The sequence below is a fragment of the Chaetodon trifascialis genome, chromosome 20, assembly GCF_039877785.1.
Source record: "Chaetodon trifascialis isolate fChaTrf1 chromosome 20, fChaTrf1.hap1, whole genome shotgun sequence".
Classification (NCBI taxonomy): Eukaryota; Metazoa; Chordata; class Actinopteri; order Chaetodontiformes; family Chaetodontidae; genus Chaetodon; species Chaetodon trifascialis.
This window is the reverse complement of record NC_092075.1, coordinates 22,239,086-22,264,472: the sequence shown is the minus strand read 5'-3', so window position 1 is coordinate 22,264,472 and position 25,387 is coordinate 22,239,086. Positions and strand designations below refer to the sequence as shown.

The window sequence follows — 25,387 nt, the reverse complement described above, 5'->3', positions numbered from 1 at the left end:
AGCTGTTTCCCTCTGCAGCAGGTAAAAGCTCCCAGCACCGGAGGGATAAAGGCATGCCGCTCTTCTGTCTCCACTCCCCAACCGCTGGACTCACTGTCAGGACAGGGAACTCGTACTCAGACCCCTCAGTCCACTGGTCAGCGAGATGTCTGTCTTTAGCGAAGGCTCGCAGAGGTGCTGACAGGGACTGCCACACTTCATTCACCAGGTTCTGCAGGACTCTGATGGAGCGAACACCCGTCACTTCAGCCAGTCTCTCTATTGGCGTCCTGGTAAGATGTCCCAGCTTCACCACTCCTGCTTCAATAAAAGCATTTCTCAAAGTGACAGAGGAAAAACTAGTCTCAGGCAAGAAAGCGTTGTCGAACAGTAGCTCCTCAAACAGCCACATCCCAGGCCTGGGGTCAGATGGTCGGGTGAAGGTCAGAGTCCTCCAGGCATCCAAAACTGAGCTGTAAAATGGTGTGAGACCAGTCCAGTTGGTAACCTTGGACTTCATCATGAACAGTTGTAAATCATAGCCGAGCCACCCTGCTCTCCAGAGCAACAGCCGGGCCACAGTCAACCAGCGGGGAGAGCCGTAGAGCAGCCGCTGAGCTGCCTGAAGTCTAAACACAGCAGTCCTGGAGGTGATGTCTATTAGGCCCTGCCCCCCCTCTGTCACTGGGAGGTACAGGACCAATGTTCGCACCCAATGGTGACCTGACCAAAAAAAGTCCAAGAGGAGCCGCTGCAGCTGCTTCAGATGGCCTGGTGGAGGTGTTAGTACTTGTAGCCTGTGCCATAGAGACGAGCCAACCAGGTTATTGATGACCAGTACTCTTCCCCTATAGGACAGCTGGGGCAGCAACCACTTCCACTTATTAAGCCTGGCTTGTACCTTTCCCAGCACACCCTTCCAATTTTTGGCCTCCATTTCCTCATTCCCCAAATAAACTCCCAGGACTTTTCAGCCTTTCTTCGCCCACCTAAGATTACCAGGAAGACTGGGTGTGCACCCCCCACTCCACTGGCCTACCAAACATGCCTCACTCTTTTCCCAGTTAATTTTGCTGAAGAAGCCTTTCTATACATTACCAGACTGCCCTCCAGCTCCTGTATATCATCCTGACCCTGGACAAAGACATTCAGGTCATCAGCATGAGCTAATACAATTATGGGGGTACTGTTAACCCTCTCTGGCAGACTCAGACCCCTCAACCGGGTCCTAAGTCTAGCAAGAAGAGGCTCAATAGCCACACTGTAGAGCAGGCCTGAAAGAGGGCAACCCTGCCTGATCCCTCTTCTAACTGGTACCAAACCGCTCAGTCCCCCTCCCACCTTTACAACACAGCATGCATCATTGTACAACAACTTCACCCAGGACAAAAATTGCTCCCCAACACCAAAAGCCTGCAGTGTTTTAAATAAGAAGTCATGATCCACACGATCAAATGCTTTCTCCTGATCTATGGAGAGAACACCAACATTCAAGTTGTGCAGTTTACGCACATCATTAAAAACAAATTGTCTCAACATGGATCTATCTGGGACACAGTAAGACTGATCTGTACTAATAAGTAGGTGAGTAAAAACCTTCAGTCTATTAGCCAACACCTTTGAGAGGATTTTGTAGTCTGTACATAGAAGAGCAACTGGTCTCCAGTTCTTTAACAAGGCTAAATCTCCCTTCTTAGGTAGCAGTGAAATCACAGCGCGCCTACAGGAAGCTGGAAGAGTCCCTCTCTCAAAAGACTCTTTAAGCACATAAAGAAGGTCATGTCCCAGAAAGCTCCAAAAGTGTTTATAAAAGTTGACTGGTAGCCCATCCATGCCTGGCGTCTTGCCTGAGGCCATCTGCGTCACCGCAGAGGTCAACTCCTCCAGAGAGTCGTCCGAGCTCAGTATGTCTTGATCTGCTGGACTCAGCTGAGGAAGATCCTGCAGAAGCTCAGCAGTAGCATCCATATCACAACCTTCCACCCTGAACAGGTCTGTGTAGAAGGACATTGCATGCCTCCTCATCCCTACAGGGTCAGACGTCAAACTCCCATCAGGCAGACGGAGACACACCATCTGTTTTTTCTGGCCCACAGACCTCTCCAGATTGAAAAAGAAGGAGGTCGGAGCATCTATGTCTCTCATTGCAGTGAAACGGGCTTGGACCAGAGCCCCTTTCGCCTTCTCATTAGGGAACGTGTTCAGCTGCTGCCTTTTCAGAGTTAACTGTTCAGTATTTTCTGCAGACGCACTTTCTAACTCCTTTATTTCTGCCTCCAACTGCTCCATAGCTCTCCTAACGCTTTCAGTGGAGTAGGACGTATATTGTTGACAGAAAACTCTAATTTGTCCCTTTCCAACCTCCCACCACTGACTAAGGGCGGGAAAAGACCCGTTCTTAGATCTCCAGTTAGTCCAGAATAGTTTACAATTTTCACAAAACCCATGATCTTGTAAAAGTTTACGATTAAAATGCCAATACGATTTATTCTTTCTAGTAGGAGACAGAAACAAATCTAAAACCACCAAATGATAGTCTGTAAAACCTACTGGATGAATCTGACAGTTAGTCGCCCGGGTGGTGAAGGAGGCAGACGTACAATCTGTCCAACCTGGCTGCTCTAACCATACCATCAAACACTTTCACCCATGTGAACTGTTTAACTGAGGGGTGTTACATCCTCCACACATCCACTAAATCAGCCTCCCTCACTAGCTGTGACAGGAAACAGGACGACTGAGGGTGCAGCTCCTGTCCTGTCCTGTCTAAAGTGATATTATATTTACATTTAATGACGGAGAGAACAGAAGAGCAACTCCAGCACTAAGGTTAGTACCGTGGCTGAGAGCAAAAACACCCCCCCACCACACCCTCCAATCTGTCTCTTTCAAGCTATCAGTGTGAGTTTCCTGCAAAAAGATAACATCTATTTTTTTTTTGTCTAATAACCTCTGACACTAGGGCTCTTTTTTGCTGAGTTCTACCCTCATTTATGTTTAAAGAAGCAACTCTCAAATTCTATACGAAAGAGAGAGGCAGAGGAGCAGAGCAGACACACAGTAGTAAGGAAACACCCAGTGTTGTAGAGACATGTTAGATTTATTTAAATTTGATTTTCTTCGTCCTTTTGGTGCCTTTCAGACCTTTCCTCAATGCAATGACATGTTTTCTTAGACGATAACGTCTCTTCTCATCCAGTAGGTCTGTACCTACAACCTTCTGCAGAGTGCTCACCATGTGAATAAACTTATTAACATCAGGGAAATAATCACTTACTTCCACTGACCTGCCAAAAGAGTCATCCAGAAAATCGTTAACCTCCTTCAAAGAATATATATCTGCATTGTGAGACACTGTCTGCTATAGAAACACAGTCAGATTCATCACCACCGTCTGTTTCCATCCCTGTGAGCTGGCTGTTATCCAGAGTGGACTGTTGCCCAGCTGCATCAGCCTCTACCTGCCCTACCATCTCCACCTGCCCAGCTACACCTCCCTGTTCAACTACACCTCCCTCCACCTGCCCAGCTACACCTCTCTGTTCAACTACCCTTCCCTCCACCACCTGTTCTGCCACACAATCCTCCACCCCTCAGCTCTGCCTACATCCTTACCTCCACTTTCTCCCTGTGCACCCACCTCTCTCTTACCCTTCTCCACCTCTATGTCATTCTTTGCACCTGACGACTGTGCCACAGCCTAACACCGTGTCTGATAGACAAAGACGGCGTCGTCCAGGACGCCATCCTCGCCCCAAGACACCGTGAAAACCAGCACTGCTAAAAACTGTACTATAGTGTATAATACATAGAAAGTGAATGTACAAATAAACACAGAGTAAAGGACAGTACCCAAAAAAGTTTGAAAATAACCTCCAACACACCTCCAGGAAGAAGAAGAAGAAGAAGAAGAAGAAGAAGAAGAAGAAGAAGAAGAAGAAGAAGAAGAAGGTTTGGCGGAAAGGACTTCGAGTTTGGTTGCAGAGAGGGGGTTTGTTTGAAATCCAGTGATTTCTAAATTTTCATTAAATCAGTATTTGCAGTATATTGGCATAATCTGATTTGTGACTGGGTCTGGATTTTAGAATGGATCTTGATGAGGATGGAGAGGATTGGAGTAGTATGGAATACAGTAATCCTAGTAGTCAGAGATTCTGTGGGCAAGGGTTAGGAGAGGGAGAGGGAGAGGGAGAGGGAGAATAAGTACTAATGAGGATAATAAAAGGAAATTTGAAGAGGAGACGGGTGTACAGTAGCACACAGAGAGGTGCATAGGAGAGTAGAGGAAGGGGCAGATTTAAAGGTGGTCATAAAGTTCAAGGAAGGTAAAGACATTGCTACAGTCGGTTTGGTTGCATTGACAACAGGATTAAAGAAAGCGTTTGTGATGTAGAAATGGCTAGGGTACTGCAGGATGGGAGACTCGGTAAAATGCAAAAATGAAGAGTAAAGGGGTAAGGTTATGAAGGCTCAATCTGTGTGCAAGAAGGATATAAGCGAAGTGAGAATGTTTGGAGAGCAGAGAGCAAGAGGAGTCATTTCTGGAGTTCCAATTAAAGAAAATCTGGAGGATATGAAAAAGAATATAAAAGGAGGCACAGTGATGAACATAAAAAGATTGATGACAACACGAGAAGGGGAAAGGGTGGAGAGTACATCAGTGCTATTAGAGTTTAAAGAGAAGGTCCTACCAGAGAAAGCAAAGATAGGGTATTTGAGTTTCTATGTGCGAACATACATTCCATCCCCGGTCAGGTGTTACAAATGCCAAAGATATGGGCACATAGCAAAAGTTTGTAGAGGAAGGCAGAGGTGTGGGAAATGATGAGGGGAGCATGAGTATGGAATGTGTGAGGAGGAGGGGAGGAAATGTTGTAACTGTGGTGGAGATCATACAGCGGCGCACAGCGGTTGCCCAGTTAGAATGCAGGCAGTAATAGTACAACAAGTATGAGCAAATAGGAATTTATCCTATGTTGAGGTGGTCAAAGTAGTGAATGAGGAGAGTAAGCCTAGGTCTAAAGGAGTGGGAGCACAAGTGTTAAATAAAAGTCAGAGTGATGCACCTAGGGAGAACATAGTCGGCGCAGAAAATTTTGTATTATTTATTGCCTATGTGGTAAATTGTGCAGACCAAGTGAGAATGAAAATGGAGAGAATAAAAATGATTGTGAAAGCAGCAGCAAAATTTCTGTATATGGGAAATCTGTCTTGGGAAAAGATTCAGACAGATCTTATGCAAGGAGAGTCAGCTGAGCCTGTATCACCATCGCCTTCACCATCGATAAATCATTCTTAACGATGCTAGAATGCTAGAAGCCTTATTGCTAATGGGCAATAATTTAAAGGGTTTGTTCAGGACTTGGAAAGCAAGTCAGATGTAATTTGTGTTCAGGAATCTTGGCTAAAGTAGTCTTTAGAATTTGTTATTAAAGGGTATTCAAGCCTTAGAAGGGACAGGGGAGAGGAAAATGGTGGAGGATATGTTTACGTTTATGATAGGAGGTTTGCAGTATAGGGAATTAAAGAAAAGTAAAGAACTGGAATGCATAGTTACAGAGGTGTGGACAAAAGAGGGAAGTGTGGGTGTCATCAATTTTTACAATCCTTGTAAACCATTAGATCAGGGGCAATCAGATGAGATCTGGGAAAATTTAAGTGTGAAGGTAATTTGGTGTGGGGATTTTAATGCGCACAGTTCTCTTTGGGGAGATAAGGATGATGTCAGTAGTGGTGTGATAGAAGAGTTTTTGGATGAACATGAATTACTGTGCTTGAACGATGGAACATACACAAGAATAGATGTGACAGAAGGTAGTGAATCTGCAATAGATATTACCATTGCCACTAAAGAAGTAGCTGATAGGTGTAGTTGGCAAGTATTAAGGGAAAGTACTATAGGTAGTGATCACTATCCTGTAGTGACTCAAATAGAATTGGAACTGGTTAGACAACATAATGTGAGGGATGGTAGGTGGATTCTGTGGAAGGCTGACTGGGAGACATTTTCAGAGATAAGTGAGAGTAAGCTACTGAGAGTTAACAATAATCAAAGTATTGAGTTGTTGTGTAGAGATATTACTAATGGTATAGTTACTGCTGCAGATGCTGCCATTCCTAAGACTGAGCCAAAAGAAAGGAGTAGAGTTGTTCCTTGGTGGTCTAAGGAATGTAGTGAAGTTATTAGAGACTGGAATAAGGCATTTAGAATTTTTAAAAAGACATATAATTTTTTAAAATTTTGATCAAATATAAGAGGTGTCAAGGGAAAGTAAGGTGTACTATAAAGAAGGCCAAGAGAGAACATTGGAAAAAGTTTTGTGACACTGCTGGGAGAACCAACCCAATACATAGAGTCTGGGGCATGGTCAAGAAAATGAGGGGGAATAGAAAGGAGTTTGACTAACTAGTAATGATAGAGGATCAGAAAATTATTACTAATAGCAGAGATAAAGCTAAAGCAGTAGCAAAGGTGTTAGTTAAAGTGCACAGTTCAGGGAATAAGTGTGCGATGGGAGAGAATCAACAATAGCAAAATATAGAGGTGAGTTATATGAGGATGATGGGGATGTTAAAAGCAGAATTTTCTATACAGGAGTTTAAAAGGGAATTGAGGAAAGTTGGTGAGTCTACGCCAGGGAAAGATAGGATTTGTTATGCTATGCTAGAGAATTTAAGTGTCAAAGGGAAAGATGTAGTGTTACGTTTGTTTAATAAAGTTTGGATAGAAGGTGTTATTCCAAATGAATGGAAGGTATTGATAATTATCCCAATTAGGAAACCAGGGAAAGATGGTAAGAATCCCAGTAACTACAGGCCAATTGCACTAATGTCCCAAATGGGGAAGATTATGGAGGGGATGGTCAATGATAGGCTGGTTTTCTGGTTAGAGACAAAAGGTCTAATGCAGAGCTATCAGAGTGGTTTTAGGAAAAGTAGAGGAACCATGGACCCAGTAGTTGCTCTGGAAGATGAGATAAGGAAGGCACAGATAAATAAAGAGACAGTGCTGGCGATCTTTTTTGATGTAGAGAAGGCCTATGATATAATGTGCAGCCAATACTCTTTTAAAGAAATTGGATGTCATTCAGAGTCAAGCATTGAGATTGTGTTGTGGAGCTAGGAGGACGACCCCTGTAAATGCACTACAGGTTGAGATGGGGGAGATGCCTCTTTATATGAGAAGGAATCAGTTAACATTAGTGTACTGGGCAAAGTACACTAATGTTAAGGTAAGGGGCACAAGGAAGATCATATATGCCAATCTGTCCTTCTTAAATGTCAGGAGAGAGACAAAAAACAGACAAGAAGTTTTGGATGGATCATATCTCAAAAAGTTGAAGAAATGCATCTGCATAACATTGAAGTGAATCCTGCAGTCAACTTCCCAGCAGTCCTGTTGTGGATTATGGGAAGTCCTGTAGTTGATTTAGACCTTATAGAACTTAAAAACACAGGGGGAAATCAACACCTCTGTTGTAGAGCTGTATATCAAAGATAATTATGATAATAGGGTAATAGTGTATACGGATGCATCAAAAGCAGAAAATAACGAAGTGGGTGCAGCATTTGTTACACCCAGGTATAAGATAGGCAGAAGGGAAAGGCTAAATGACAATCGAGCTGTATATACAGGAGAGTTAGTAGCAATTCTCACTGCACTTTCTTGGGTAGAGAATAATTGGCCAAAGAGGAAAGTCGTTGCGTCAGATTCCTCCTCTGCGCTGCTAAGTATCCAGAATGGGTCTTCAAAGTCCAGACAAGACATTATTGGGGATATTTTGCAGTTGATGCATAGATTGCAATGCTCTGGGGTTAATGCTGCCTTTGTGTGGGTGCCAGCTCATGTAGGAGTATCAGGAAATGAACTGGCAGAAAAGAAGGCTAAAGAAGCTACCATTTTGCCTGAGGTCAGTCTAAATATTACCTATAGTAAATCAGAAATAAAAAGCATAGTTAAGTCCAAGCTAAAGGAAAACTGGCAATCAGAATGGGATATAGCAAGCACAGGGAGAGGCTATTATAACATCCAAAGGTATGTGGGCAATGCTAGAAGTACATACAGAACGACACAGGAGGGGACATGATATCCAGAATTAGATGTGGTCACACTGGTCTAAATAATACATTGGTTTTACTTAAAAAAAAAAAAAAAAAAAAAAGGTAATGGCTACTCTAGTTAGTGTAGACCTCAGACATTAGAGACCGTAGACTCTAGAGCATGTCATGTATTAAATGGAATCAGGCAAGGCAACAATTAATACAGCGACTAGAGACATACTGCAGAAGAATTCCAGTGAATTAATAGTTTTAAATTTTTTATTTTTTGGGAGAACTCGTTTAAGCAAGAGGCTGTGAGGTAGGAGTGTCCAGACCCACACACCATTTCAGAAGGTGGCGGTAATGCACCAAACGTTGTTTGCCAACCGCCAAATAAATGCAGTACAGCCCCACAGTCCCAATCTCTTCCATTCCTCCTTGGTTATTTCCTTTGCCAAATGTAGACCTCAAAATACAGCAAGAATTGAAGGAAAAGTCAGGGAAACATCCTATATGGCATATAGTCCAGAATTATTTAGACCAGCATTTCTCAGATTCAGTGTTTATTTTTACAGATGGATCCAAAGATCCAGATACAGGATGTGCTGGAGCAGCAGTATATAGTCCGGTGAGTGGCACACATATTAAGAAAAGGGTATCAGATCATCTTTCAGTATACAGCACAGAACTGCTGGCTATATTATTGGCGTTACAGTGGATAGAGGAGAGGGAAATACAAAAAAGACAGTTTCTCGGCACTATCAAGTATTAGATCAGGCAGATCAGCATTCAGGATGGATATAGTCAATGAAATATACCTAATAATGTATAGAATGCATGTTAAGGGCATATTCACACAATACATCTGGGTCCCTGCTCATGTAGGTGTGGAAGGAAATGAGCAGGTAGATATTCTGGCCAAGCAAACACTCCGAATTGCACAGGTAGGCATGCAAGTTCCACTAAGCAAAGCTGAGGTTAAATCATTCATTAAGAAATATACACAAACTACATGGCAGGAATATTGGGCCATCAGCGAAACTGGAAGGCACCTGTATCAAATACAAAGGCATGTGGGTGATGGGAGGAAGGTGGGCTTCAAACGTAGGGAAGAAAACATTAACACGTCTGAGAATAGGTCATTCAGGTCTCAATCATACATTGCACAAAATAGGCACCCTACCGGAAACTGCTCACACTGTAACCAGCCAGAAATAGTTGAACATGTACTACTCCACTGCAAGAAATATGACACCCAGAAGAAAAATCTTAGTCAGTCATTAAGGAAGGCAAAACATCATGACTTTACACTAACAGGGCTTTTGGGGAAATCAGCAGGCAAGATACAATATGACATTGTTAAAATTCATTAAAGAAACTAAGTTAGATAACAGAATCTAGTTGTTGTTTTTTTGTGTGTGTCCTGCCTTATCTCTTGTTCACACTCCAGTCCAGTTGGTGGCGGTAATGCACCATGAGTTGGTTTGCCAACCGCCAATAAACCTCACAGAAGAAGAAGAAGAAGAAGAAGAAGAAGAAGAAGAAGAAGAAGAAGAAGAAGAAGAAGAAGAAGAAGAAGAAGAAGAAGAAGAAGAAGAAGAAGAAGAAGAAGACTGAGATCAGCTGACAGTCATCTTTACCCGGGAGCCTTGAATTTTCTTTTTCGAACAACTGTCACCGTACACGTAAGTCTCGACACGCGATATACAGAAAAGGAGACATTTTGGAGTGAAAGTAGGAGTGTGTTATTTTCGTTTGTTGCAGATTGGCTGCTTTGGTTTGGAACATTTGAATTCGAAATCTTGGATTTAGCTGGTTATGCTGCTAAATTCCAATTTTACGTTGATAACTTTACTGAATTTAACTTACCGATCGTTAACTTTTGAGATGTCAATATGTGAAGTGAGCCCGGTTGTGAAAGGTCCTATAAACAGTCTAACGTTATATACACACCGATGAACATTGTATATAAGTTACACTAAACAACTGTTGGTAATAAACTAAGGTTAATTACGGAAGTTGTTAGGCTTTTACGGTAACGTTCCTTTTTGCTTTGTGTATTGGTTGTTGTTTATTTAACTGTTGGCTAAAGGCATATAAACAAACAAACGTCAGTCAGTTTTTCTAACATGAAAACAACGTGAGCTCGATATTGGCAGCCTTTTCTTTAAATACGGGACAATCACTTGACAACACACTGATGCGTATTATGAGGGGTTGTCCGTTCATGGTTATCCAGGTCAACGTTTGTGTCTGAACCTAAACTTTTAAATCACTGATGGTAAAATGCGGCAAATGCTTTTGACTGGTATGTTAGCTGTCTGGCTAACGTTACACGGAATATTGTGGTCCATCAGACTGACCTGATAAGTAATGTCAGCTGTAGGATCACAAATCTTGATGGCTGGTATCCAAAAGTTGTAAGTTGTAGAAAGAAAGAAAGAAAGAAAGAAAGAAAGAAAGAAAGAAAGAAAAGATCCTCCCCTCTTTGCTTGTATTTTAGTTATTTTTCTGTTGTATTTCATTTGTAAATGCTGCTATGTGAAAAAGAATATGCACAACCATCCATCACAGTGAACATTTTTAGACTCCACTCCAACACCACACCACCCTTTTCCTTGTGATTTAGTTATTTCTAACCTCAGAATGTACTTGTTTTGCCAGCATGGAGTCCAGCAGCTTGGTTGGTGACTTTCTGTCTCCAGAGACAACAATGACTTCCCTGCTGTCGAGCTCAGGTCACCTGAGGAGCAGCCTACTGTTCCCTGAGCACAACACCACCTTCAGATATGGAGACAAGGTTCACTTTGCTTCCCCTCTTTCTACTGGGGTTCTGTTTACTCAGCATTGACTGGATACAGTGGAGGAAATCTGACTGTCTTTGTCTCCTGTGCTAGTATATTAATTGAACCAATTTTGGCAGCCATTTATCCCTCCTGTCAAACAAAGAAGTCACTAAAGGAGGGGGTATTTCCATGTTTCCAGCCCTCCAGCGGCTTCACAATAAAGGATGCTGTGAAGTTATGCCTCTTGGCTTCATGTCTTGCTTTCTTTTATTCCCTTTCTGAGATCAGTGACATAATTCCAGAGTTGATTCCATAGATGCTGACTGAAAAGATCTTGATGGTGCTGGTGTTTTTAAAAATAAATCACTTATGCTTATTGATTGATTGATTGCAGAACTATGACTCAGCCTCAGCTGCATTGGATGCTTACATCGCAGACTTTGAGAACAGTCATCAGAACAGCAAGTCATTGAAAGGAAGGCTCGTCATACCACAGAGTCTGGTCTCCACATCGAGCATCCCCAGAGTGGGCACGCTCAGAAACAAAGATGGTAGGTCCAAATTTCTGTGATAACTGGTCTGGTAGGATGCTGTTGTATTGCTGCAGGTCTCAGGTCTGTGTGTTTTATAATCCAGTGCATCCAAGCAGGCTTTCTGTCATGTCGTCTGACAATGTTGAAGTGCAATGTTAAATCAGTTACCAGTTACCAGTTTCTCTGAGCGTTATTGTCCCTATCTTTTTTTCTTCTACCCATAGTTCTCAGGGAGTGTTTGACTGAGAGGGAGCTGGACTTCCTCACCCTCCCCATCAGCTCCCTTCATCACAGAGGCAATCAAGACAGACTTTCCATGACAACAGATGAGCTGCTATCTACCCCTTTTGATGGCTCAATGCCTGTTACCCACACCTCCTCCCTCATACAAGGTCTTTTAAATACATCACTGCCACTTTCACCTTCATCCCAGGTCTTCAAATGCATCACTTTTATTACGGCATTTGTCTAAATTTCAGAGATTGTTAGGTTAAATGTTAAATGGGTTGATAGAATAAATAATCAGTAGATGAATCATAATTAACAGTGTTGAGTAGTTGCAGTCTTTATATCATTCTGCACCTCTCAGTTCCTCTGACTTGTCTCGTCTCCTGATCCAGGGCTTTTATCCCAGTCTGGAGCCTCCCAGAGCTGCATCTCCTCCACCAGACCAGCAAACAGAGCCTGGGACAGACTCAGCAGCAGCCATGCTGCTCCCCGACTGAACCACCACCACCACCACCACCACTCTCATCCAGCCAGGACTCCCAAGAGCTCCAGGTTCCTGCTGTTTTCACTATGCAGTGTTTTCTGAAAGATTTCTTTATTGTCTTGTAGAGGGCCTACATCACATTTTACATATAATTACTTTCTCCTTATGCCCACACGCAGAGGAAGACCCAGGACGGCCATGTTGAAACCAGAAGTTGAAGTTTCCTTAGTCAGCTGCCATAGGGTGACTATCATTCACATTTTATTTCTCTCTTCAAGGTCTGACACTGTGCTTTTCAGTCTGACTTTGAGGAGGACTATGCGTCCTACAAACTGCATTTACGACACATTTGGTCATAATTGAGTTATAACCTGTATCTTACTTTCTAACATCTGTTTTCACTATATAAAGATATTGTGTTATGTGTAATTTCTGTGAAAACAGCTTATTACATTTGTAGTATCTATAAAACAGGCCCGAAAACCGAGTCAGAACACAGTGTCTGCACTTAAGCTGTGTACTTACTGCGTTCTGTCTTTGTGTTGCTGGTGGCTTAGTAATCTCTGTGCTGTAGGGCTTGTCAACACATTCTCTGCCATAGAAAGACGGCTAACTAAGCTGCTAAAGTAAGAGGGCTCTATCAGATGAAAGCTAGCTTGTGAGATAGCCTTAGCTAGCCTTAGCTAAAACTAAAGCTTTCAGTTTAGTTATTGATTTTCCCCCAGCTGTTATCTGTAAATAAGAGATTCCATTTTGATGGTCTGCATTTTCATTATATAGTTGTTATTGCAGATAATTAAATAAGACAGCATCTAAATCAGTTCATGATGGGGAAGAAAACAAACAGCTAAACTCCGGCTAAAGGTAGTTGGCTTAGCATATCTCAGTAGCTGTAGTAGTTAATTTTCTTAAACTAGTGAAAATGGATCAAAAATCTGAGAGAAAATATTTTGTTTGTAGATACTGCGGTTTCTCTGAACATCCCATTATTATCTAAAGGCAGACTGCAGTACCAGTATTTTTTGTGGAATGTATGGGTTCTATGGCAACAAATCTTCTGCCTCTGTGTTGACAATAGGCGTGGCTGGAGGCATTGTGTTTTAGGGTTGTCTGGCCATTAGGCCCATTATCGTGAATATGATGTCTCAGAGAAAAAACAACAACAACAACAACAAAAAAAAAACCACAAAGCAAAAACTCAAAAAACACATTTTTGGCCATAACAACAACAAAAAAATCACATCCACCAAATATTATTTACAAAAGTAAATATTTAATGAGCTGGCTTCCCTGATATATATAAGTGTTGTGTTCCAGAGCTTTGGGGCATGATTGGCTTTCTATCTGTTTTACAGTTTGCTATCCAGCCTGAAAACGTCAAAGCCCTTTTTCTTCATCTCCACTGTATCTGTAGTTGCTTCGTTTTGTAGGGCAGTATAGTGAACCTCATTGTTCCTTCTTTCTGACTCCATCAGTCTGCACCCAGAGCAGCAAAGTCAGAGTGGGAAAATCTGTCTTCATCGCTCCACCTCCCTCACTGGTTCACAAGCAATAAGACTGACATGGACTGTTCTGGAATCACCAGTGTGCCGGACTTGAAGTACCCAGCCTGGATCCAGTGCTTTGACCTCAGCAAGCCACCACCACCCTCAGAGTCGGAGCTGTGGGATAACCATGGTACAACATGCCCCACATGGCACCAACACTGCCAGGGTCCATGGTTCAGGCCTTCCATAATACATATTGCATGTCCACATGGCACTGCAGAATAGAGTCATGTGTTTGTCAAAAAGTACAAGATGAAAATACAAGTTTTTCATCATATTAAATCTGACAGCAGCAGTTGTCATTTCAGACAGCAAGAAGCTTTGCATCGGGTGTAGTTTGTTTTCTTAATAAACCATAGTAATTTCACAATAATAATTATACAGAGCCTGATGTGGAATATCTTCAGCATCAGTCATTATGTTCTTTGCTGAGGTTATATGTTCTTCCAGATGTTTATCCACCTGCAGCTCCCAGACCTGGAGCTCCGTCCTGGGTAGCAGAGCTGGAGGATGATGATCCTCACCAGACACATTCACAGGTGAGAGAACTGAATCTACTGTGACCTAAGTGGAACTGTGGTCACATGATAACAGGCAGTAACCGCTGACTCCATTCCCTGAAGAAGATAATGAGATGTGATTAAATACTATGAAAAAACTTGGAAGTGGACCTTTGAGTAGAAATTATGTTGTTACTCACACCATTCCTCATGTCAAGAATGCCCAATTATTTTAATCAGTGTGTGTGTGTGAGATTGTTATGTGTTTGTGTGTGTTATCAGATTGAAAGCCAGCAGACTCTCAGAGATCTGAGGCTTCAGTTTGCTGAACAGATTTCTGTACTCACTGCAGGGAACACAACTTCTGACGTCATGGAAACTCTCTCCAGAGGTGGAAAATATAAATTGTTAATGTCAAACTAGAAGATATGTTTGTTAGAGAGTCCTATTTACAGTTTTGGTGTTTGTCTTTTTCCTCCACTTAGAAAACAGGATTGAATCTCTGATTCTGAAAGCAGATCAGGTGTTGAGCTCTTTGTCCCAGAGTTCGGGTGGAGTGGACAATGAGACCAGGACTCAAGCCAAGACACAAGGTTTCTCATATTCAGCTGCACTGTCACTTAACTGATCCAACAGACACAGTGAACCTCAACATCACTATAAACACAGCTCAGATAACGTTAAAGACAAAGAAGACTTTGTTTTATGTAGAACTAAAGTAATTCTTTTCCTGATAATAGTGTTGCTGTGGAAAACAACATTAATCCTCATAGAAACAACTGTGTTTTTTCTGAATTCCCTATCAACTTGATACACTCCTAATTAAAATTTTAAGACCAGTTGAAAAATTGCAATAATTTACATTATGCACTGTTGGGTGTTAAGAAGGTGCTAAGTAGAGCTTCAAAATGCAAAAAGGAGAAATGCGAGTGAGACAAAAAGCAAAAACAAAAAAATTTGATTAAGCAATTTATTGCAAACAAGTATTAATCTGAAATAGGCTGTTCATCAGCTGATCAAAAGTTTAGGATCACAGCATTTAAAAGCCCAAATCTTCGCAAAAATGTGGATTCAGTGTCATTTTCTGTCAGGTATCCACACTGTCATGACCTCCTGATGGCAAAGGCAAAAAAGCTTTCTCCCTTTGAACGCGGTCGGATTGTTGAGCTGCATAAGCAAGGCCTCTCGCAGCGTGCCATTGCTGCTGAGGTTGGACGCAGTAAGTCAGTCATTTTAAACTTCTTAAAAGATCCTGAGGGTTATGGAACAAAAAAGTCAAGTGGTAGACCCAAAAGAATTTCACTGGCCCTGAGCCAGAGAATCCAATTGGCTGTCCATCAAGACACGGGACAATCCTCGGCCCAAATTAAGCTTGTCGCTGGTGCCAACTGCAGTCCCATAACCATGAGACAGCATCTGCGAGAGAAGGGTTTTAAAAACGTCTTCAAAGGCCTCGCCTCCTTTAATGGCACAAAATTGCATTTTTGGAGTTTGCACCAGAGCATCAAATATGGGACATTGAAAGGTGGAAGAAAGTTTTATTCTCTGATTAGAAAAAATTTAACCTTGACGGTCCTGATGGCTTCCAACGTTACTGGCATGACAAGGAGATCCCACCTGAGATGTTTTCTACATGGCACACTGGAGGGGGCGCCATCATGATCTGGGGGGCTTTTTCCTTCAATGGAACAATGGAACTTCAGGTTGTGCAGGGTTAGGTGTCAAACGGCAGCTGGCTATGTGGAGATGTTGCAGGGGGCATCCCTCATGACTGAAGGCCATCGTCTGTGTGGTAATGACTGGGTTTTTCAACAGGACAAGGCTGCAGTTCACAGTGCCCGCCTGACAAAGGACTTCTTCCAGAGAAATAACATCACTCTTTTGGACCATCCTGCGTGTTCCCCTGATCTAAATCCAATTGAGAACATTTGGGGTTGGGTGGAAAGGGAAGTTTACAAAAATGGACACCAGTTCCAGACATTGGATGCCCTCCGTGAAGCCATCTTCACCACTTGGAGCAACATTCCCATTAGCCTCCTGGAAAAACTTGCATCAAGCATGCTGAAATGAATTTTTGAGGTGATTAACAACAATGGCGCAGCTACTCATTACTGAGTCCTTTTTTGAAAAATGTATTTCTATTTTAGGGGGGTTTGGGTTTTTTTGAGATATGGTCTTAAACTTTTGATCAGCTGATGAACAGCCTATTTCAGTTTAACACTTGTTTGCAATAAATTGCTTACTCAATTTTTTTTTGTCTCACTCCCATTTCTTCTTTTTGCATTTTGAAGCTCTACTTAGAACCTTCTTAAGATCCAACAATGCAAAATGTAAATTCTTGCAATTTTTCAACTGGTGTTGAAATTTTGATCGGGAGTATATATCTCTTTGCAGTCCATTGTTGCTTTAAATTCACTGTCTATCCACTGACAGGGAAATTAAAAAAAAAAAACACCAAATGAGGGGGAATTTCTTAAGTGACAGTTTTAGTAACAGTGGTCTCATAACACCATCGCTGCATAGAGGATTATCGTAGTGGTGCTTTTTATTGAGTAACTATTGTTGTTGTTCTTGTTGTTTTAGTCAGTCTTACTGATTGTGCTGATGAAGGTGTCAGTCCACTGAACACTGAGGAGCTTCTGCTCTGTTCTTCCTCACACTGTCATCCAGTCACTCTGTAAGACTAATTTTCACTCCCTTTATTGTTTGTTCTGATGCACCATGACTAAACACACTGAATGATATGTGATGGTATGTTAAATCTACAGTGAGTCAGAAGCAGCAGGTGTCACAGAGGCTCTGACTGACCAAGGAGTTCAGGTAGGAGTAAGTCTGTCCTATTTCACCCCTCACTTTCCACTGATCCACTGCAGAACCTTCACTGTTAACAGTTTCATCTACTTTAATGCTGCCAACATGCCCAGAAGATGCAGTCAGTCCCACTGTCTCTGCTCTGTACTGCCAAACCAGCCCAATAATTGATTCTCATTTAACACCACCTCCTGCAGATTGCCCAAATTTCATACTTGAATTCTATAGTCAGATAAACGATATGCAAATAGTTGATCAGTGAGTGTACAATTCAGCAGTGTTTCCCAGTGGTTCCTTTGCCAGACATACAATGAAGTCTAAATGATCCTTTGACAGATGCAGGATCCGAACGCCCCTTCTGTCTGCCATCTGTCCCAGGCTCCATGCCACAGTCTTCATGCAAACGGCATCTTTAAGCAGCCTGGCCCAGTGGAGGCTTTGAAACAGATGTTGTTCAGACTGCAGGCAGTGGAGGCCAAGCTTCAGCGACAATGCCCGGCATCAGCAGCTCCAGCACTCATTGACAGGCTACAGACAGAAGACTCCAGTGAAGCAGGTATGAACAGTCATATTACAGGATACCTGCCTGAATAGAAATGAGTTCAACAAGGAAGAATGTTTGAAAGCAAGTCTTAACGGAAACAAATGTAACTTGTGTTTGAGATTATGCAAAATTGGTTTCGTTTCATGTGTTCATCATTCATACAGAGTTCCTGGATACACCTCGTGACTCTGCTGTCAACGTTCAGTTGTGTATTTTAACATATTTTGTGTATAGGTAGAATTGGGTTGTTATCCGGTTTTGCTGGTCAGGTGTATGAGCTCAAACCAGTTTGATTTTATGCAAACTGACTGAACCAGCATTTGTCATTGTCAACCATTCTGGCAAATTAAAAAGTAGCCTACATCAGCAAAATGTGCCAATGGCGCTATATCCAACTTGTATTACATTAGTAATAAGCAAAACACCAACCTAAACCTACTCCATTTTGCAATGTCATATACAACATACTAGATATCTCTGAAGCATTGCATTCTGGAGACCTACTACTTTTGCCATTCCCATGAGGCCACTGGTTCAATCATATCCCTGTCAGAGGCTCTGTAATTGAGCCTTGAACTGCAGTGTCTTTTTGGAGACTATTTATCCATTTTTCAATGTTGAAAACTGTTGATGGTGATACTTACGTGGTTGTTAACCATCCACTGGCAATTCCATGATGCTTTGGGTTGCGTCTATCAACCAGTGTGTCACCAGGCTGTGTTCCTGACTTGCTGACCAGTCAGAGCTGCGTTACTGACTGAGCATTTGTGTGGTATCTCTCATTTCAAACATACGCATTTCACAATTCAATAACATATTATTTGAGGCCTGTTGTTTACAAAAGGCATTTTGATATGTTATCAGCTTCCACATAGTCAGTCTTATTTTGTTATTTAATGTTAACCAAGTTAAGTTGAACAGTGGTGAGAAATAAAAACACAATGCGTTAGTCAGTTGTCCTCGTTGTGGCGTCTCTATTCTCATTCACGGGCTCTCATTGCGGTCCACTCTGGAGCAGCTGAGTCATGTCACTAAGTGCTGCACTCCATGCTAACGTCAGAGTGACTGTGTAGAGTGAACTGATGTTGCAGCAACTTGATGATCTCTGCGTACTAGGACCGGTATGGGATGAGTCCAGTCTTGGATCCTGTCCTGAGACATTGTTTTAACCATGCCAGTGGCGTGGGTCGAGGGTTGACAAGGTTTTACTTATTTTTTACTTTTACTTATTTTTATATTTTCTAATATTGTTATATTTTTTAATTATTGTTATATTTTTACTTTTATAATAGCTTCTTTTTAATAGATGTGTCATGCACAAACCTCACCAAAGCAAATTCCTCGTATGTGTAAAATCGTACTTGGCAATAAAGCTTTTTCTGATTTCTGATTTCTGCTCTATCAGTCAGTCAGTCTACCACTTTGGTCTGACTGAAATATGACAAGAACTATTTAATTGATTGCAAATAAATTTGGTACACATATTCATTTTCACCAGAGAAACAGCACCAATGATCTGGGTGATCTTTTGTTTTTTTGCCACCAGCAGGTCGAAGTTGGCACTTATCCTGTGACAGACTCTAAATGAATTGGCGCCAGATGTGCAGCCTTAACTGTACTTAATGTTACTTTGCTGTGGTTCAGCTGCACAGTTATTAGTGGTAATTAGCAAATAGAAATATGCAAGCTACAAATATAGGTGTAGCTTGTGACTGAACCGTTAGCATTAACTCCCGCTAGCAGTTTGCATTAACAGTGTGCGTTACAGCAATGTTTTTGTTGAACACTTCTGTCCTCAGAGCTCTGTGTCACCTGAGTCGCCTGATGATTGAAGAGCCCAGAGAGAAACACTGAGTGGAAGAATGCTACTCCTTTTTATCTGCTGACGGACTTATCTGCACTGCACAGAAATCCTCCTGAAGTTAAGGGCCTGTCGATCAGAACGAGGGACTTCTTTTCAGTGTTATTGTCTGTCCGTGTTGTCACCTTCCTCTTTTTGTCGAGTCCTGCCATGTCCAGTGGCAACAGGAAACAGCAAAAAGTGCATATGCATCTGGATGAAACCTGCTCTGGATTTTTATTTTAGATGAAAATGTGACTGTTCTGCTGGTTAAAATCTTGTTGGGACTGAAAATAAGCAATGTTGTCTATTAAAGTAACAGTGTGATGGGAGGACAGTTTTTATAGCTCTGATGTTAAGTTCAATAAAGAAGAAGAAACATGGAAACCAGACCCGAGTCATTTGAAGGTGCATTTTTTTCCACTGTTCATGGAGCTAGGCGAGCAGTTTCCCTGCCCTCTAGTCTCTGTGCTGAAATGTTCAGGACCTACAGTATCTCTGTATTGGAAACAGGGATGAAACCATTACAAGCTATGTAATATGCTATCAAGCATGCTGACATGCTACATATTAAACCTAAGCATGTTTAAATTTGGTAGCATTATTTTTTGTATGTTGTATGCTGGCATGTCAATGTTCAGTACTGTTAACATGGATGTTACCATGCATTCCACAGTGTTTCCAGTCTTTTGTTTCCCTTTTCTGGATTTGTTTGAAATGTGTGGCTGCATCAAATTCAGAATAAGCATATATTTACAGAATTCAATCAAGTTCATGAAGTAAAACACTAAATATATTGTTGTTGTACTGTTTCAATTTAGTGTCCCACCCTTCCTGGAATTGGGGTTGCATAATGATAATGTTACATGCTAATGTTCCCCAAACTGAGTTGTTGAAAAGAGTATAGTGTTGGTGTTTGTACAGAAACACAGAAGTATTGTCCTGGTGCCACTATGCAGTATTTCAATCTATTGGATACATTTAAACTATTTTTACATTTTTACTTGTGTTTTTAATGAACTTCACTCAGTGGGATTTGGACTTATCTACTCATTCATACTTTCAGCTTGAAACTTAGTTCAAACTTTAAAATGTTCCACATCTTTTCTACATTTTGGGTAATACTCAACTTTCAAATTCCCAGCTCAGAACACAACTGTTTGGAACATTGCACAGGTAAACAGGTTCATTGGTAACAGGTGATAGTATCATGATTGGGTATGAGAGGGGCATCCTGGAAAGGCTCAGTCACTCACAAGCAAGGATCTGCAATGTAATATTGGGTTTGGTACAATTGCTTGTAGATGCCTTTGTGAAAGGTTTCAGTGCTTCAAAGTTGGAATTGTCCTGTCCCATCCCATTGCCAGGAACAAAAGATTTTACTCAACATCCCAGATTTTTAGAATTGGGGTTGTAACAAATCATTTCTTCTTTCAGCCAGACTGTGTTCAAGTTTAGTGTTCAGCTTTTCTAGCAAAGTATTTCAACTTTTACTTGCTTTAGGTAAACTAGTTCAGCTTCCAATTCTGCCAGTTTTACATTTCAGCTTCCATCTTTTTCGGCAGTGCAGTGGAATGCATTTTAGTGTGAAGATTTCAGGCAATTAATTTCACATTTCTGCACTTCCAGCAATGCTTTGACATTTACTTAAGTTGTCAGCCGTCGCACTGCATTTTCTGTGGGAAATGCATTTTCAAATCATCCATGTAACCTCCTCCAGAGCCACAGAAGTCCAGTATGATATCAAAAAGATGTTTTTTTTCCCCAATAAGAAACTGTTAAGAATGTAGAGAAGATTGGCTCTGTTTAGGGAAAAATGGCCTTAATAAGAATTGTTACATGCTCTAATCATTTGTCCAGTGTCTTATGCTGTCATATTGCTGTGGACAGGTTTACAGTGGAGTCAGTTTAAATCCCAGCACACCTCACACAGATGCTAAAGAGTACCTTGTATGTTTCTATGAGATGCAGAGGGGTGTGACCAAGCACTGGTATTTGACATTTTGGGAAAGAGGTCAGACTCATTCAGCAGCTGAAATTGAGTTAGGAGATCTTCATACAGTATTTGGTAACAAAAGAATCCACTGTGCATGTTCTGTGACTGCCTTTTCCACGGAAAGTGTAGTCAGGAGATTCAAAAAAGTTTTGTCTAATCCACAGACAGCTTGTACCCTACAGATGGGTGCCAGAGCTCAGCCATGGGAGAGGAACGCTGAGTTTGGAAGAGGTCTTCAGTCCCTTGGGTATTGTGAGTCTCAACACGTTAACATTCTGTGTGTTCTGCAAGAGGAATATCCAGCAGTAATTTCTTTTGAAATCAGGATCTAGGATCAGGAGTTACCTGTGGTCATTAGAAAATTAGTTTGAAAGCTTGTAATGTTGAGATCAGAACTGGGTATCAAACCTTCAGCAATATGGAACACTGAATATCAAAACTTGTAGGGCCCACTGAAAACTTTGAAAATCTGATCTGATTAATAATTGTTTTTAGTCTTTTAGCAGAATGAATAAGTAATAATTCCTAATTCCTACTCCTAATTCCTATTCCTACTACACTGAAAGTTCTCATGCAGCTTCTAGTGTCAAGAAGACATTTTAGATTGAATAATCTTGTCTTTTGCTCAGTGACAAAAAGGTTTATGAAAAAAATATTTATCATGTTGACAGCGGGATCATCTGATCATCATCTAAAACATTATCAGCAAGTTTCACTTCAGTTTTTGATTCACTTCATGTCACGACCAGACATTAATCACGCCATCATTCCCTGCTGACATCACTGTATCCCCCCTGTGGTTGAATATCACGCTCTGCACATCGTCACTGTGTCCCGACAGGCTGCTCATCGTGTAGGATTCCATCTCTACCAGTCTGACCAGACTGTCACTGCTGGCGACAGCCAGCGTCTTCCCTGAAGGGCTGAATGCCAGCTGGTTGCCTGCCAGTGGCCCAGCATCTACCGTGGCCATGGCCAATGCGGGCTTCCTGATATCCCACAGGTTGATGATGCCACAGGAGTCACATGATGCCATGACGTTCCCTGCCAGACTGAAGGTAGTGTGGTTGCAGGGGTGCTGGTGTCCATGGAAGGTTGTGGTGCAGACACCCAGCCTGGCGTCCCACATGGCAAGAGTTTTGTCTGCTGAGCAGGTGAGGAGGAGGTTGGAGAAGGGCAGGAAGCAAACACTGTTGACAGAAGCGGTGTGGTGACGCAGTGTGAAGCAGGAGCGCTGGCTATTCAGATCCCACATCTTAGCAGTTCTGTCGGCAGAGCAGGAAGCCAGAAAGTGACCGCATGAGTGGAAGGAGCAGCCCCAGGTGGGCTGACTGTGTCCAGACAGCGTCAACACACAGCAGCCACGAGAAAAATCCCAGAGCCACACCTGCAGGAAAAATGACAACCACAGGACAAGAAGATCAGGATCACAGAGAAGAGCAGAAATCTCAATAAGAGACGTTATCTTGGGTTTGAATCCATGAAGATGAACTTACCATAGTGTCCCCACTTGTCGTTGCCAATTTTGTTCCATCAGGGTGAAAACTGCAGCCAGACAGCCAATCTGAGTGACCCTCACCTGTCAGTACCATCTGACCATCCTGGCAAAACACAACATGATATCAGCCAATCAGAGTGACCCTCACCTGTCAGTACCATCTGACCATCCTGGCAAAACACAACATGATATCAGCCAATCAGAGTGACCCTCACCCATTAACTAAATTATGTTATTTTATTTACTTGCCTCTTTTCTCTCATTTTCTAACATTTAATTGTGTCTGGTCTCTAACTCTCTTTAACTTCACAGTATTTCATTACTTTGTCTTTTCATGTAGCATGTCATCCTGCTTTATCTCTTATCTCAGTCTCAATCTTATGTCATTTTGCCTGTCATGTGTAACTTATCACATAATTTTATAATTTGTAGTATTTCACCACTTCTCATTTTATGTTATAGTAAATCTTGGATGTTATTTATCTTTGTTTTATATCTCATCTTTGGGATCTCATCTTAGCTCCATTTGTGTCATTTACTAACCAGTATCATAGTATCCCAGCTGATTTGATGCCATCACATCTCATTGAATTTTTATCAGTTCTCTTCTCATTGAATCTTGTCTCATCTCAGCCTGACTTATCGCGACTATTAATGAATACTCTCTAGTTTCTGAATTAAGATATGAGATAAAACATTGTTTTTTGTTTGTTAAAGTTTCTTGTCTCATCTGAGTTTGTTTTATGTAATTTTAGAATTCTCCATCTTTTAATTATTTTCTCCCTCCTCATCTTCTGTAATTTTGACAGCTAAGAGACATCTCATATGATCTCATTCCACTGCTCATTTTCTCTCATCTCCTCCTGTGTTAACATGCCTCATCTCAGTTTACATTGTATCATAACTAACACCATCTCATCTTTGTTTGTTTTCTCTCATTTACTTTAACAGCATTCATCTCATATCTCATTTTATTGTCATGTCTCATAACAAATACTGTCTCATCTTTTTTTTTTCCATTGATTTTTCTTGTCTCATCTCAACCACTTTGACAGAATCTCATCCCATGTTTTATATTATTTCTTCATTGCATCACATCTCATATGTGATGCTGTTTCATGTCATTTAATATCATCTATCTCATAGATTTGAATACAAGAACACATTTCTCTAACCTTTTGTCCATCGGTTGGCAGTGCCCACAGCCTCCAGCTGCAGTCAATGCTGGCAGTGGCAAGGATCTCTTTTTGTGGATGGAGGTCGATGCAGCTAATGTGATGCTTGTGGGCCCTGATGGAGCAGGACAAGCTGAAGGAACTGGGGCTTTTCCATTTTTTAAAATTCACCTGAGCCAGGTGAGAGTTCACCAGCCTCCTGCAGACAGGAATCTCTGTGTCCTTTCGACGTCTGGCTATGGTGCTTTTTGCTGGAGATTTCTCTGTGCTGTTGCTGCTTTGGATGCTTCTCTCTTTCTTGATATTGGATTTTTCCTGAAACAGTGTTGCATCAGTGGTCTTTTGAACTTGGTCATTTTTTAGACTGATGAGCATTTTCTGCCTCAGAGCTGCTTGATATTTGTTGTCCAGCTGCCATAACACCTGTTCATAGGACTCCAGATGTTTCTTCAGCTGTTTGAAGTCCTCAATCAGCCTGTTTTTGTCTTCAGCGACTCGTCGGAACTGTTGCTGGTGGAAATCCCTCTCTCTCGCTATCTTCACCAGGCTTTCCCCTGCCAACAGCACCTCCTGTCTGAGCATGTCTGTCTCTCTGTGGATTGTCTCTAGCTCACTTTGGAGGAGCTGCCTGTGTGTGAGAGCATCAGGGGTGAAGAAGACGCCTGTCGCTGCCATCGTGAGAGTTTCTCTCAGAATTTTCTGAACTGGGCCACTGTACCACTCTATCTCAAAGCTGTTCAGTGTCCGACTCAGGCCAGTTCTCCGGAGGAAGTTCCTCAGGAAGTCATCCACTGCCTCTGGGATTTTGGGGATAATTTGTTGTTTGAATGCTCCGTGTTTTCTTGTGGAAGCAGTGGAAGAGGCAGCCTCCCTCATCGCCTCCTTAAAGTGCTCTTCCTCAACACTCCTCTTCTCTTCCTCCTCTGAGAAAATATCCTTGTTCTCCCCCACTGTTCTTTCTTTTCTCCTTGCTGACATTTTCTCTGCTCTACCTCTGAGCTTCTTGTTTACTTGTTGCCGTGGTAACTGCACTTAGAGCAGCTGAGAAACCCAAACAATGTAGTTTACCCTGCTACCGTAGAAACTCTATGACACTTTGTTTTAAATTTTCTGATCTGAAATCTGTTTGCTAATTTATGATGATAATTATGATGTGTGGTGTTTAAAATATTATATTGTATTTTTTGTATTGTGTTCTGTTAATTGCAAATGCAAAGTATCTTTCATCTTTTCAGATCTGCTTTAAAGCCCTTCATACTTGTAAATGTTTCATGAAGCACCGTATGGCATAAGTAAAACGTAAGTCGAGCTGTTTACACTGTTTTTGATTGTTAATTATATTGAATAATAGCATTCATGCTACAATCCAACACTGTCAAACAGTGATCAACAAGGACAAACGAATAGTTTGAGTTGGGCCCTCACA

At 41.7% G+C, this 25,387-nt stretch overlaps 2 protein-coding genes across 3 annotated transcripts; one reads left to right on the top strand and one right to left on the bottom strand.

The window, feature by feature from the left end:
• The first annotated feature begins 9,527 nt into the window (after positions 1 to 9,527).
• c20h18orf54 (chromosome 20 C18orf54 homolog) lies at positions 9,528 to 19,683 on the top strand. 2 transcript variants are annotated; one of them, XM_070988961.1, is made up of 14 exons: positions 9,528 to 9,704; positions 10,684 to 10,819; positions 11,200 to 11,356; positions 11,563 to 11,730; positions 11,959 to 12,118; positions 12,230 to 12,293; positions 13,526 to 13,727; positions 14,048 to 14,136; positions 14,380 to 14,488; positions 14,583 to 14,690; positions 16,681 to 16,774; positions 16,866 to 16,917; positions 17,287 to 17,464; positions 19,252 to 19,683. In XM_070988961.1, exons 2-14 carry the CDS (start codon positions 10,685 to 10,687, stop codon positions 19,266 to 19,268), a joined length of 1,533 nt encoding a protein of 510 aa, XP_070845062.1. In that variant the 5' UTR covers positions 9,528 to 9,704; position 10,684; the 3' UTR covers positions 19,269 to 19,683. The 2 variants fall into 2 exon arrangements, with proteins under 2 accessions (XP_070845062.1, XP_070845061.1); XM_070988960.1 differs by having other exon boundaries at positions 17,245 to 17,464.
• A 2,344-nt stretch (positions 19,684 to 22,027) lies between these two features.
• LOC139348964 (sperm-associated antigen 16 protein) lies at positions 22,028 to 24,939 on the bottom strand. Its single transcript, XM_070989405.1, has 3 exons — positions 23,962 to 24,939; positions 22,785 to 22,889; positions 22,028 to 22,675 (listed from the first exon to the last, which is right to left on the bottom strand). The coding sequence occupies exons 1-3, from the start codon at positions 24,937 to 24,939 to the stop codon at positions 22,028 to 22,030; spliced, it is 1,731 nt and encodes a 576-aa protein (XP_070845506.1).
• Positions 24,940 to 25,387: the final 448 nt, after the last annotated feature.